This window comes from Stegodyphus dumicola, chromosome 8 (assembly GCF_044657685.1).
Source record: "Stegodyphus dumicola isolate Sdum_Otavi_A_Nest chromosome 8, ASM4465768v1".
Classification (NCBI taxonomy): domain Eukaryota; kingdom Metazoa; phylum Arthropoda; class Arachnida; order Araneae; family Eresidae; genus Stegodyphus; species Stegodyphus dumicola.
Genome location: NC_140775.1, coordinates 91,487,601 through 91,500,816, shown reverse-complemented (window position 1 = coordinate 91,500,816; position 13,216 = coordinate 91,487,601). Strand labels below are relative to the sequence as shown.

The 13,216-nt window shown below is 32.2% G+C and overlaps 1 protein-coding gene across 1 annotated transcript in view; it reads left to right on the top strand.

Annotated features, from left to right (window-relative positions):
• The first annotated feature begins 1,009 nt into the window (after positions 1-1,009).
• Positions 1,010-13,216, top strand: part of LOC118191630 (uncharacterized) — a 139,051-nt gene continuing 126,844 nt past the window's right edge. Inside the window, exons 1-3 of the mRNA XM_085823004.1 lie at positions 1,010-1,125; positions 6,215-6,320; positions 12,936-13,109. Coding sequence (XP_085679130.1) covers positions 1,010-1,125; positions 6,215-6,320; positions 12,936-13,109 — 396 coding nt within the window. The remainder of the gene's footprint in view (positions 1,126-6,214; positions 6,321-12,935; positions 13,110-13,216) is intronic.

The window sequence follows — 13,216 nt, the reverse complement described above, 5'->3', positions numbered from 1 at the left end:
GCTATAAATGCTCTTGGTGGTTGATCGATATCTTCTTTTTGATAAATGCTCCATTGTAAGGGGAAGCCGACTACTTTACCATTCCTGCAGTATGGTTCTTGACCTAAGATTAGGTCTATTCGTTCCTCTGCAGCGTAGAGAGCTGTCTGCGATGTTGCTGCACGTGCATGCTGTAGGTTGATCTGCAGGCACCTGGTTTCTGATTGTCGTTCCGACTGCATTATGTTAAGTGCATCCTTTGTCGTTGATGAATCTTTCATCTGCTTACTGTTTTCACATAACGAGGTCGTGCAAGCTGGTCTGTCATTAATAATCCGTATTGCTGCGGATTGTATCGACTGCCCGCTGGTAGACTGGGCATTCGGTAGCATAAGTCGGGTGAAAGAAGTTGTATCTTGTGCCCCATCTACAGTTTGAGTCCCCACAGTTAATACATGAGGGCTGCTCAGCTGTGCAACATCTGGTTGGATGCGGGCCGGAGCAGAAGCCGCAGAACATCTTCTTTGACCTGCATGCGTCTTGACTGTGCCCGAACTGCTGGCAGCGATAGCATCGCCTGATGCCAATGAATTCAGATATGCCATGGGATTGCCATGCAGTGAAGATGCGTCGGGCTTTGGTTGCGGCGACAAATCCTTCTGCTGCGCATTCGATAATCCACTTGACTGTCTTTGGTCGCCTTTCTTTAAGTCGGTATAGCGCCTTGTAGAGCTTAGACGATGTTCCCGTTGTTGTACTAAGCTCGGAGATGATCTCCTCCGGCTTGGTGCTCTCAGGAACGTTGTGTATGGCAATCCTCGGTCGTCGTCGTTGGCGTCTCTTGACGTCGACATCTATGTTGGCTTTTTGTATATGCTGTTGCAGTTGGTCAAGTTCCTCTGCTGTCTGGCAGAATACCTCTAATCCTCCTTGTGGCGTAGGTTGTATCTTTTCCACTGTGACTGGGATCTTTGTAAGGGGAACTTTTGCTTGTAGTTCTTTCCTTAGCTCTCCAGTGGGTTTCTTAGTGATGGGCTTGATTATGATGCTAGGTATTCTGGATTTACGCAATACCTCAGCGAACGTTGGAATGGAGGTATTGGACTGCGAAGTCAGAGCTGGTTCGCTATTGAGCTGTTGCACAGGGTGTGTGGAGGCGTGAACTGCTTGACAGCACACAAAGGTAGAAGTATTAGTGCCTGTGTCTTCAGTTACTGGCTTTGGTGCGTATGCTGGTCCTGCAAGTGCTAATTCTTGTAGGACGTCTAAGAACTTTTCCAATTGCTCCCTTAAATCTTGGGTTAATAGGAATTTATTTCTTCGAAACGTTGCAGAGATCTGCCGAATGTTTCCTGCTAGGACGGCTACACGTTCTTCGTGCGATAAGTCCGATGCCAATAAAGCTTCAGGATCTAAAATGCCTTGCGACTGGGTATTCTCTGTGTCGGTCGGTTGAAACGAGGGACGCGACATGTCAGAGCGGATACGTTGATTCTTGAAATGCACTGATTAAAAAGGCCCTTGTTATGTTGGACACTAAGGTATGCAAGGTGGGAGAATGCGTGATGTAAGCACTTAATATCACAGTGTGGCACCACCAGTCATATGCTTAATTTGTGGTATCACAGGACATTAAAGTGATTCGGACAGTGAAGATGCGACATCAAGTGGTGAGGATAGCAAAGTTAGTAAATAAGAAAATGCACTTTGAATGTATGCAGGAATGTAATTTCACAAGTATGATAATAGGTAAATGGGTAATTCAATGCAGAATAACAACAGTATTAATCAATTCAATACAGAAAAGCAGCAGTATATATCTTGACATTCCCAGGAGATACGCCAGAGGCTCGGAAATGAGGGTGGTGAGTACTGATGCGCAAGTCCTACGTTAAGATTGGAAAGTGGGGGAGAATCTACGGAATAATTAGTTAATGTGTTTTAGGGTAAGTCAGGAGGGCGCAGGGGTATAAGAGAAAAGCTGGGTTCTGTTGCGTAGTTTTGAGACTGTTACGAGTGCTGATTAGTGGAAATTAGAAGTGAAAATGAGAGACAAGAGGTTAATTAAACTCATTGACAAAATATTAATTAGTATAGATATGAGGGGATGGTGGTAGAATGAAGGAGGGAGTTTATGTTAGTAAATAGAAGTGGTACGGTGGAGTTACTACTATTAGTTGGGAAGTTGGAAGAGAAATAAAATGCTAATAAGGAGTGATTAAAAATAGGGAGAAAATAAATTTGAAGGGAGGTTCTAAAGTGTAATATTGTTGAAAACCTGAGGCCAAGCTGAGAGAGAGAGACTGAAAGAATTACAAGACTAAGTGTATTAGGAGGGAAGATATAGGAGAAATAAAAAGTAAAAAACGGAAAATAAAAAGGTAAAAAAATAATAATAATAATAATAAAATAAAATAAAAATAAAAAAAATATTAAAAATGAGGGGAGGGCTTGTAATTTTGAAACTATTGAGTGATAGGTTTTCAGAAAGAGGAGGAAGAGAGGATTAAGACATTTTAGGTTTGGTTAGTATCTGGGGGTTAGGGGCTGTGAAATAGGAGAAATTAAGTGAAATTAAACGAAATTAAAGCTAATGAAAAAGTATTTTTTGAGGGGTAACTAATAGGACAGATTCAATGAAAGTTATTTATTATTGAAAGGGGAAGACTAGGGGGATCTTTTATTAGAATTTGGTGTGTCTAGTACTATAATTAAAGAAGGGGGCTTAGGTTAAAAAGTTGAGATTTAGGCTTAGGAACCTCTGGTGATAATAATAACAAAAGTTGTCTATTTACTTTGTCCGACTCCGGACTTAGAAATTTTTGTAAATGCTGTTGCACACTATACAATACATGATAGCAGACACAGTATATAAAAGCAAAAATTTCAATGTGAGATCAATGTTAATAGCAATTAAGTGCAATGCAGAATTTGTCCGACTCCGGACTTAGAGATTTTTGTAAATGCTGTTGCACACTATACAATACATGATAGCAGACACAGTATATAAAAGCAAAAATTTCAATGAGAGGTCAATGTTAATAGCAATTAAATACAAAGCAGAAGTTATATCCGAACTACATGGACGGACCCTGCGCAGCTACTGCTGAGATTTTGGCAGGGTTGGCAATATGGCCGTCCTGTTGGGGACTTAGAATTTATCTAGATTGTGCCGGCAGTGAATTAAGACATACAACTATTACAGATGCACATAAAAGAAATATATGACTCTATATATATACACATAAAAATACAATACTGATTTAAAATCTGTGCAGAAGAAAATTCTAGGATTATTTTAAGCAGAGATATTGGTTTAGGTATTTAGGCAATTTTAGCACTTTGAAAGTATCATACAGTATAACAAATAGCATTAGCGTTACATGTATACTAAATAAACAAAACACAGAATAATGAAAAAGAATTAAAATAAACACATAATCAGATGGAGCATAAAACAAGGTAAAACTTATTTAGATGAGGATTCTACTGTAATTATTAAACAAGATATGAATGTATTAAGAATTACACATTTTAAAGCTGGTAGATTTACCGCTGAATTGAACGAAGAAGTCTATGTCATATTATCAAAATTTGAGATTACACAGTTAGAGGCTATTGAAGTTTTTAGGAGGTAGATTATAAGAACCCTACCTTAATCTTCTTTAGATGGGATTCCTGCGATGATTATATTCCAAGATATTGATTTTTTAAACTTTTAAGCACTTTGTGGCACTGCTGGAAATCACTAGATTCTTATGCCTACTACGATAACCACGTGGTGGCTCCGCGGCACCCTTCCGTCGCAGTGTCGACTTAGTAGGTTGGCACGCTCACCGTAAAATTGCTGCTGCCTGTTTTCCCTTGTTGATGGCGCAAAAACACTAGTAACTCAACTAATTCAAATCGCACACACACATATGAGGTATCCAAATGTACAGGGATACTTCGAGCACTATTTAATGTAAGAATTATATTCGTAGGATTAAAATTGCTGAGAAAAAACTCGCTTTTTCGGGAGCACACCAAAAAGACGTCCTGCCTCAATTCCGTTTCCCCTCGGTCCGTCCGGTAAAAAGGAGGAATTCTAATACATTTTTTTACCGTTACAGAAGTTATTTCTTCCACCGTAACCACAATACCATATACGGGCGTCCTCAGAATCGGCTCTTTCAACAATCTTCATCTGTGATCAGCATCTCTCGCACTTCATTAAAGAAGCAATTATCGAGGTTTCCTCCAAAAATTTAAAATAAATTTCCTCTGACCCTTGTAACAATTTATAAATAAATCTTTGATTAGGAAAGCCAGGTTGGCCAAAATAAGGTCTGAAAGGACAATTTTTTTATTCCGATCCCAATAATTCTTGGTAGTTACCAATAATAACATTTATCTTCGAAACGGACATATCCATTCACGTTGAAATCTAAGGAATTCGAAGAGATGAATAATAAAATTTTAAAATGGCGCGGTAATGCACAAATTTTCAGTAACCAATCAAGGAGCTGATTACATCACGCATAGAATTAAAATTATTTAAATAATCATACATAATAAAATCATTTTTGAAAAAAGATGCAAAATTAAGTTGTATTTTAATATTTAACAGCCATTAATAATGTTTAAAACATTAGATTAAATTTATAGATACTAAAAACAATTACTTTTTAAGTAAGGTGACGTCACTGATTACATCATCCACAACATAAAATATCATAAACAATAAAATTTTTATTTTAAATAAAATTGATTTTTAATATTTAGAAGCCATACATAATATTTAAAACACGGAATTTATGCATAATAAAGGCATTATTTTTTTAATAAAATGACAGCAAAGTATCGGTTACCATAAATAGAAATCGTATCGCTTGCCAAAAAAAAAAAAAAAAAAAAAAAAAAAAAAAAAAATCGCCAAAATTCGTGCAACCGTCTACCAAAGTAGCACCACGAGGGTTTATATAAAAATTTGCTTCCAAAATAAAATTAACTGTTATTTAAAATTAATTGTTGTTAGTTAAAATGTTTCAATAAATTTCATTAAGACTACATTTGAACACATTTCATTGAAACTATATTTATTTTTTAACTTTAATACTGTCGGTCCCGCGGACCGACGCCAGCCGAACGAAAATTCCAGTCCCGGTCAACAGGCACCGACGCCGGCCTTACGGAAAGTTCACTGCCGGTCCCTATAGGACCGGTACCGGGCTCAACGTGTTAACATATCTTAAATCCAACTATATCAGCATTCTGATAAACAATTGTTTTTTTCTGGAAAATTATCACCACAGCTACCGCTTGAAATAAAAATTACAATAATGCCATTTTCTTTTAGTTAAATTTTAAAAGAATTTTTTAAAAGGCGTAAATTTAAATTATTGTTTTTAATATTGCTTTTGGATGAAACTATTTATATTTGCATATTTTTAGAATTTTTAATACGATTGTACTCTTACATTCTCTCCAAAGTTTACCGCAATCAGATTCCTCAAATGGAGACATTTGAATTGCTAAATTGTAATACTATTATAGATTAAATCCTTAGCACCCAAGAAACATATTCTGTAATTTGACATATCATCGCTTTCAAGCACAACTTAATTCATGTGATAATATACAGCGATAGGTAGAGCTGATACTCGAAAAACTAAATTAAAATTCTGATATCCAAGGTGTGGAAGTAAGAATTTTAAAATATTAGTTGGCAACCGTTTCTTTCACTGTTTACACTGTTTACGGAACGAGCATTTAAAATGGTAGCATTTATGCCTCTTTTTTAATAGATGATTTCGTAATGCGCTGTAAAGAGATTTGTTCTTGCTGTAATTGTCTTAAAAAAAGGTACAATTACATCAGTTTTCAAATGCATGAAGTATTTTTTTTTTTTTACTTTTAATTTTATTTAAAAATTTTCGTAACATTAATGATAAATTTATTTTGCTATCTGAACTGTAATTTTATAATGAAAAGTGTTGTCATTTTGAGTACTTTCAAAGCTAAGAAATTGTATAATGTTTCAAAATTCAGTATGAATAAATGAAACTTTGTGTTTTTAGTTTGGGAATTTAGAATTTGCAGGAATAATTTACTTCTTTATTGAAGAAAATGTTTTATTTAAAGAATTTTATATTTTTTTATTTTACTTACTTATTTTAAATTTTAAATGTTAGTTACTTATTTTTAAATTTGAATTATAATGTATTGAAATATATGTCACTGCATTATCTTTCAGAAAGTCAGAAACAGGTGAACTGGGTGATGCCTTTAACAGATTAAAACGTGATCCTGTAGTTGAAAGCCAAATTTCGCAATTAGATGAGCTTGAAACATCTTATACGGTAAAATTATAATTTAAATAGAAATGGAATTCCAAAGCAGCTTTTATTAAATGCATTTTAATTCACATTAAAAATCCTTTCATTTTTTTCTTTATATTATATTTCAAATACAAATATTCAAATACTTGCTTTTTAAAATTTGTTTATTTAAAACTGCGTTATAAATTTCTATTTATCTACCTATGTTTGTCATAGTTATAGTTTAAAATGATACTAAAATTGCTGAACTGTTTAAAAGTAGTGATTCTGTTTGAAAGAGATATATACAAGTTACAAAACAACAGCATATTTTTAATAAGTAACTAATTGCCTAATGAAGTGTTTTGACAATTGCAGTTTTGAATGTGATAGAAATAAATATGCAGGAAAAGCTAGTATCAAATTTTAAAAAATCTGCAAAACATATTTAAACAAATATAGCTCGAAATATAAATCAGGGGGGAAAAAGAATAAAAGCCATCATTTAAGGTAAAAGAGAACTGCAGAAAAACATACTTAAATCGTCATGATTTATATTTAAAAAATATAGTATAAAACCTGTAGTAAAATATTAAGATTTGTTCAGCAAGTCAAATGCCCATTGCCAAAACTAGGAAAGCATACACAGCTCTGCGTTCATGAGGAACTTATTACTTAATTCAGGAAATGAAATAAAATTAAATAAGAACACTTATTCACAATTAATTATTCACAGCTTTCAAAATTTTGGGTTGTGCTTCAGTTAAAACAGGTTATTTGTGCCTGTTGGATCAAATGATTTAGTTTACTTTAAAGTAATTAAATTTAGTCGGTTTCGAGGGCCGTAAAAAATCGCCAAACTATTGTTGATGCCAATACTGCCAAAAATAATTGCGGCAACCCTAATAATTGCGGCAAGAAAGGAAGTATAATAGTAAATAACTATCTAAGATTGATGTTTTAATTTAGATGTAAGGTTAATTTCATATAATACTTTTTATTATTATAATTTATATGAAAAAGGCTAAACAGGACTGAATGGAAGCCTAAGAGTAAATAACTATTTCAGATCATTATTATAATTTATATAAAAATTGCTAAACATAACTGAATGGATGCCTGCATCGCTATTTCGCTACCGACTTATCGCTAAAGCATAATTTCGTCTCGTTGGTTGTTCAAACGTAATTTTCTTTAATAAATGATGTCTTTTCTTTGAAAATATTCAGAATCGGAATTCAGAAGTGCACCCTAATAATCCATAGGTTAAATCCATAGGCTATCAAAAAAGGATTTAAAATCAAAAAAGGGTACTTTTCCGTTTCGCCGGCGCAAATCTCGCCAAGCAGACTTTATTGGCGTCAACATACAGTATACACATAAAAAATATTTAAAAATATGTTAGTTTTAAGAATTCTTTTTTTAAAGGCATAAACATTTTAATATCGCTTAAAATTTTATAAAAACCGATAAATAAAGACAACAAATTTGTAAAAAGACATTAATTTAAGAATTCACTATGCTTTCATGGTTCAACATCCTGATTCGCCGGTTCATATCACGTGACCCCAAGCGATCTCATGTCACGTAAACTACTCTACAAAAATCTAATGCTCTCAGTAATTATCTACATTAATTTCATGTTAAATCTTAATTTGGAACACAAGTCTAAATGCAAGAAATATTTCAATTTCGTACGAATAACTTACTCAGAAATTATGTAAAACTGCAGTGCTTTACTTCGCTAATGCATTCTCATTAGAATTGATGAATTTAACCCTTGACATTAACTTTTCTATATTTTCGGCTTCGGGTAAACGCTGTGATTGCATCCTAATTGACTTAATTGCCGAAAATTGCCTTAGACATAAAACTGAACTATCTGATAAAAATTCTATGTAATTATATGTCAGTATTGAAAGAAACAATCAATCTGATAAGAAAAAGCTGCGACTTGTTTTGAAAATGAGGCGTAAAAGGTTACCAGCGAGAATATTCCGTTTGGCATCGGTTGCACTATTATTAGCGACTTTATCGCTTGCGCCGGTAAAACGGAAAAGTACCCAAAAAAGATTTAAAATCAAAAAAGGATTTTAAATCAAAAAAGGATTTAAAAATTAAACTAGTATTTCAATGGCGTCTTAAGAAATATAGAACTATATAAACTTATGCAATCTGAAACCAGCGCGTACTCTAGATTTGGCGCGCTGTTAAATGGGTGCGTTTGCCAGATTTGGCGCTTTTGCGCATACATTTTCGCTGCAATGTTTTTACGGCCCTCAAAACAGAAGAGTGCCTTAAATTTTAATAAATTTTTAAAGAATTTATTTTTTTAATTAATAAATTTCTTCAATAAATGGTTATCTAAAACGGTGGCATCTCGAGTGCAGTCAAGACGGGAACCTTGACGTTAATTGCAAAGGGGAAAATAAGCAGGTGCGTTAGGTAACATAAGGGGAGATATATTGTAAAATAAAAGTGTTTTTAGGTCTCATTCAGTATTAGTATATCAGGAATAAAAACTTGAATGGAGCTAGAGATTTCCTTTCTATTCTTCACTGTAAGTCAGTAATGTATACAAGAATGTACATGGTATTAGAATGGAGACAAATTATATAGAATGCGAAAAGTTTTGATATTAAAATTCCATTTAATTGATTTTAAATATTTATTTACTATATCGATTTATTACTAATTGTAATGGATTGGAATATCTAAATATGAATTAGATTAGATATTTAAGAAAAATATTATGACTGCGAGAATATAAAAAACATTTTTTGAGTATTTACTTTCTTATAGTACAATGCAGATGAATTCATTTTTACTCAATGAAAATCAAAATTTAGTAGCTAATTAATCTGTTCTCTATCGAGCACCTTAGTTCAGTGATCCCTATTAATGTGCCCTTTTTTTTAAATTTAAATGCTTCAAGAATAATTAGAAAAGATTTAATTCTCTTCTTATCCTTAAACTTTTCATTAAAAAAAAAAAAAACTGCATTTTCAGCTATAATTGGGTGAAATAATTCTCTAAATGTAATTTAAAGCATAAAAAATAAGGTACATTAACGGCTTGGAAATGAAACTAGTATTGAGATTCTCTTTAAAAATATGGTGAAGCTTACAAAAAGTCTACGAAGCGAAGTAATTACGTAAAATAATTTCTAACTCTTTATGATTAAATTGCACTCAATTATGCTTTATAAACGGCATGTAAATATGATTTAATGTATATGTGTGGATGTGTGTGTGTGGCTTACTAGCGGCTGAGCGGTAAAGTCGTTGAACTCTGTCAGGTCAATCCGGGGTTCGAATCCCGGTGAACCGGATGGCTGTATTGGCGTTTTCGTGGTTTTCCCCACGTGTAACGTGAGTAAGAGTCAGTTTTGCTTAGAAAGTTCTCCGCGAGGCACCCTTACCCTTAGACAAATAACCGTCGAATGTTTTGCTATAATCAAACAAACCAGACCAAGCAATAGATATATAAATAAGTAGCTTAAAAAACTGCTATATTTTATATATACTTATAAAGTAGTATTTAAATATATATAATGATTAAAAGAAAGGAAAAATCGGATCTTAATTGATTGTATAAAATTTAATCCCTATGAAGGCCCTAATAATTCTTTCTTGCTTAAAGTCGTAACCCAAAACGAGAACAAGTAAAATTAAACTTCAGATACATGTACAATACTGAATATAATACAAAAAATACAAAATATAAAAATAAATTATATATATGCGAAACCTAACTGACCATTTATATTGATAATACTTTAAATATACGTTTGGTAATGAGCACTGCATAGTAAAGATATTTTTCTTTGGTATTTTATACCTTGTTCTATAGTTTGTTTTGTTTATATATACCTATACATATAATTTAAGGATTCCATATTAACTACTATATATAAAACCCAAAAGTCCATCAATAATGTATTTTTCAGTATTGTTTAACTTCATTCTGAAGAATTTTCTGCAGTCTAGTTTGCGTTATTTTATTCATAAGTCGCAAATAAAAACAGTTATTGTTTATATGTCATTAGGAAATTAACCAAAAAGCAGCGACCACAATGTAATCGAAAAACAGTCCTTTTAGACGTGAAAAGGTTGAAAGCCATTTGGGTTATGACTATTTCCTCAGATACTCAGTTACTACGCATACATGTCAGAAATTAAATTGCGCCGGAGCCCACCGGAACCGGCCCTGGTACTTCATAATTTTGAGGATAATTCATAATTCTAGCTGGAGCCCTAAATAAGCAGGCTCCGGCACTTTTATATAACTGAACAACAATTTCAGAAGAAATGTAATTTTTGTTTAGTAATAAAATTATATTAAAAATTGCTTATTAAATTTTAATTAATCTCTTTGCATTTTATTAAATTTCAATTTTAATTGTTTAATTACTTTAACTATTAATTATTTAATTACATTAATACTGAATGTTTTAATTATTAATGATTTTATCAGTCATTTTACTTATTTATTTATTCTTCTACCTCTTTCCTCAAGGTCTTCTATAGGACTCCGATACTTCCAATTTTAGAGCTTAATAGGGGTCCGATATTTCTGATTTTAGAAATTAAGCCCTGATACATGTAACATAGCATTAGAAATAAAAAAACTCAATATTTACTTCAAATTCAATGATGTAACAAATATCTGTCTTTCTACTCCTATGGCTTTAAAAAGAGATGCTATTTTGCCTTACAGTTTATCGTTCAATAATACATTTCCATTGCACAAAATTGCATTCATTCGAGGAATTCAATTTGTATTTTCCTCTGTATAAACTGAATGTAGAGAAGTTAGATGTTTAAACGAGACCCACATTTTCTCAAGGTCCCAAACAAGATTATCCCTCCTTTTAACTTCCCCCATGAAAAAAAAAGAATTGTAAATTTACGACTTGACCGCATATAGGCTGATTTCATCTAAAACATATGTGAATACTTTTTTAATTTGACCTGCGGCTTATAAACGTCATTTCATATGCTTTCGTGATTATTTATTTTATGTTCTATATTTAAATAAATATTTTAAAATAAATTATATAAATTATAAAAATAAATATTTAAAGTAATAAAGGCATTGCAAAAAAGTGTTTTTAAAAATCTTACTTTGTGGGAGGAAAAGAGTTTAGTAGTATTTACTTATCATCCCGTCGACCATGAAACTGTCGCAAGTGTCGCATAGCTTCAATAAATTTTTTAATTAACTTTTGGGTAAAAGTTTACAATTGGGTGCCTCTTGTTTTTTGGCGATTCTTTTTTGACGCCAAGATTGGCGCCAGGAAAGCACAATTTCAAGATGGCCGCTGCACAAAACCAAAATAAGAGTCAAGAAATTGCACAAATTCTGTGTCCATGTACACATCGATCTATTTTCACTTAAAAAAATCAGAGAATTGCACAAACTAGGTATTGTGCACTGCCTTAACTTTGTCCATGTACACATCAATCTATTTTCATTTTTAAAAAATCAGGAAGCTAAAACAAAGTTAAAATTATCATGGTAACCAGAAATGAGGTTTCTTAACAAAATTTGTCGCTAATCTAAAGGGCACCCAGTTCTACACTAGAGCCAACTTTTCTTTACTGCATATACTCAGACAGGTATATTTCCCGTCAAATATTTCTTCATGATTCATTGCATCTTCTCCTTACGGAATTGAACTTTCAGTCCCAAAATGAGGGAATAAAATCAATTTCCTTGTAAGCCTTAATTATTTTTTCATTTATTTTCTCTGTATTAGTTTAGAGATAGCCATTCCTATACGATGTACTTTTGTCAATGTTCTTGGTAATGAGGTAATTAAATGGCTGGTGTGTTTAGCCAAAATTATTGGCAAACAAACATGTGTCCGGCCATAAAAAGAAAGCACTTTGCTTCGAACACTCAGTTAGGGACTTTTTAGATCTAATTAATAGCCTGAAATTAATAAACACATCATCATTTTTTAATTGCTCATTTTACTTAAAATTCCCTTGCAGAAAAATGCACTTAAATGCATAATGTCCAAATGATAATTATGTGAATATTTGCAGCATTATTTTTGATTAAAGACACACTAATTCCATATGTAATGAACCTAAAAGAAATATATGAACCTAAAAAGAAAACAAAAATCTTGCTTTTTAGGTTCATATAATTATAATTTTGTAATATCAATGATTATATTTTATCCGCTAAGCTTTATAAAAATATACCTATTCCGACATTTTTACCTATTCCTATTTTTACCTATTTTTACCTATTCCGACATGAATTTCTATTAGTCTTGCAACACAATATATTATATATTTTTAATGAATATTCTGTTGTTAATATTTGCCTCCATATATCCATAATGATTCAGCATCTACACAGATTTTATGTTCTGTAATAATTTTAGAATATCTATAATAAGGACTTAAAATAAAAAATCGAAAACATATTTAAATCATATATCAGCTAATCGAAGTTGGACTTGTCAAACTCCAGATATTTCAGAAATCGGTGTGGTAGTTGAACTGTCCAGTGTTTTAAAATGACTTTTGTGGATAGTAAATATGTCAACAAATTATCTGCTGTTATTATTATCTTTATATTATTTCTTCCATACTTTAGGCTTATTTCTGTCATATTTTGATACTTCTGTTTTATTTTTAGGATAAAAAGAACATTTTCTTTCATGCTGTAAATGTTATGCAGAATTTTATTGGAAACCCAGCTTATCCATTTTTAACTCATCAGAAACAGTTATATCCATATATATTGTTTTTATGTGAAGGATTTAAAGATGAAGACTTCAGAATAATGAAAGAGGAAATTCCAAAGAACGATGTAATTTATTCATTATTTTCCCCTCCCTTCTTTTCTTTATTTTAGTTTTTTGATAATAAAATATTTCAATTTGTTTTCATCAACAAATTATATTTGAAAGGAATTAA